The following is a 2,103-nucleotide window of genomic DNA, read 5'->3' as shown; positions in this document are numbered from 1 at the left end:
AAGAGTACGAGGAGGACGGGGCCCGGGCTATCCACAGGAAGACCTTTTAGAGGGAGGAGGAGGGGCTTCCCGGGACCCTCCGAGTGTGGGTTAGGATTGCTCCAGCACCCCGAGAGAGAGAGAGAGGATTGAGGGGGTCGAGATCGGCATGCCGCCTTCACCCCCTGCCCTTCCCCCTTCTGTAGTGGATTAGCAGTGACACGTTGCCATCCCAGCACAGGCTCCCCTCCTCCCCTGTCCCCCCCCAGGAGTGCATCTGTAAAATGGTCAACATTCGATGACTTCCTCAAATGCAAAACAAATAGGAAATCTGTACAACCCCCCTCCCCCAGTCCTTTTCTTATTAAAAATGAATTTGATTGTCATAACCTGGCTGCACGTCACAGGGCTCTAGTTTGCAAGAGCTCCCCCTTTCAGAGTAAGCAGAGAGTCACGCCCGGGTCGATGTTTGATTTATGATAGGAGTGTGATCTAGCTAGTGGTAAGCCTTCATGCTGTACATGCACCCATACAAACCTTCACATGCAAGCGATTCAGATCTGTTAAGGGTAACCTGTTTATACAAAGTGAGCGATAATTTAAAGCTTGTTTGCAGAACTGTATAGATTTCAGAAGTGCTTAAAATAATCTCCATATCAGTGTAAGACCTATAAAAGTCTCATGGAGGCCACTTCTTGCGTTCTGCAAGCAAAAAACAAAATAAATGAAGTGGCGTAACAACTCTGTGTAGCGATGGTGGCTTCTTTAACAGTCTTGAGCATTTTAACAAACGTTGCACTGTATTGATTTCCCCAAAACTTATGCAAGCCTTCTTTACTCCTGAGTTTAAGTGAGGGGTGTGCGTGCGGGTATTACTCCTTTTTCCTTGCGTTGGCAAGCACTGAGGGTGTCTGATGGAGTCTGGAGTCAGCCCTGTAGTCTGATCCTCAAGACTAGAGTTTTTCCAGGTTTCCCCCCGGGTCTGAGTGTTACCCTGCAGAGGGAGGTTTGTAAAGAGCGCTAGCTGGCTGAAAATCCTCTTGCCTCACTGTTTACTAGAAATCGCGTGGCTCTTTTGCTCTTTTTCAAACCCGGTTTTCAAATGCAACACGGTCAAGTTTTAAACTGCTGCTTCCTAGTCGCTTCCTGTGCTGTAGGTCGCGTGGCAAGATTGGAGTGAATCTGACTGACAGCACAGGAAGTGTTGTATTTTTAAATAATTCTGCACAAGACAAGGGAGGGCAGTGATGACGTTAGCAGTGCTGATAACACCTCGGGGTTATATAACTCCCTTTAAATGAAGTGATACTATGACTTGTGTTGATGCAGGACTAGCATCCATCGCAACTCTACCCCACCCCTTTGTCAGCATTCGTGGGGATAGTCGTCCGCCCGCCCCCCCCCCCCCCGCCCCCCCCCCCCCCCCCCCCCCCCCCCCCCCCCCCCCCCCCCCCCCCCCCCCCCCCCCCCCCCCCCCCCCCCCCCCCCCCCCCCCCCCCCCCCCCCCCCCCCCCCCCCCCCTCTAGTCGTCCGCCCCCCCCCCCCCCCCCCCCCCCCCCCCCCCCCCTTCCCCTGAAGGATGACCCCCCCCCCCCCCCCCCCACCCCCCCCCCCCCCCCCCCCTCCCCCCCCCCCCCCCCCCCCCCCCCCCCCCCCCCCCCCCCCCCCCCCCCCCCCACCCCCCCACCCACCCCCCCCCCCCCCCCCCCCCCCCACCCCCCCCCCCCCCCCCCCACCCTCACCCCCCCCCCCCTACTTGCGCTAAGCGGGGTGATGGCCTGTGTGTGTGTCCTGTATATATTGGAATATACCATCTGCCTCCATTAGGGATCTGCATAATCAGTGGTTTGAAAAAAAAAAAAACGTGAACTGAAATGTACAATAAATTAAAAGCGTTTGCTTGTACTTTTCATTTTGTAAATTCTATAACAATAAATTAATTCATGACGACAGTCTCTCTCTCTCGAGTGTTTTTATTTGCCCGAACCCAACTCCTGTGGGGTGAGACGGATTCTCTTTTGGATTGCACGGTTATACTTGAAGGTTATAAAGCCTCTGCTAATATCGCTTTGGTTTATAATCGCAAGGGATATTCTGTTGGATTTGGCTGATCGCGGATAAGCT

The 2,103-nt window shown here is 54.2% G+C and overlaps 1 protein-coding gene across 1 annotated transcript in view; it reads left to right on the top strand.

Moving 5' to 3' along the window:
- The window catches only part of LOC121303120 (beta-centractin), a 5,404-nt gene extending 5,102 nt beyond the window's left edge, over positions 1-302 (top strand). The window contains exon 11 of the mRNA XM_041233584.1: positions 1-302. This exon is cut by the window's left edge and continues 53 nt beyond it. Within this exon, the coding sequence (XP_041089518.1) occupies positions 1-50 (50 nt within the window). The 3' untranslated portion in view covers positions 51-302.
- Positions 303-2,103: the final 1,801 nt, after the last annotated feature.

The sequence above is a fragment of the Polyodon spathula genome, chromosome 31 (genome assembly GCF_017654505.1).
Source record: "Polyodon spathula isolate WHYD16114869_AA chromosome 31, ASM1765450v1, whole genome shotgun sequence".
NCBI classification, from domain to species: domain Eukaryota; kingdom Metazoa; phylum Chordata; class Actinopteri; order Acipenseriformes; family Polyodontidae; genus Polyodon; species Polyodon spathula.
Note: the sequence above shows the minus strand (reverse complement) of the source record. Positions and strands in the feature narration are given on the sequence as shown.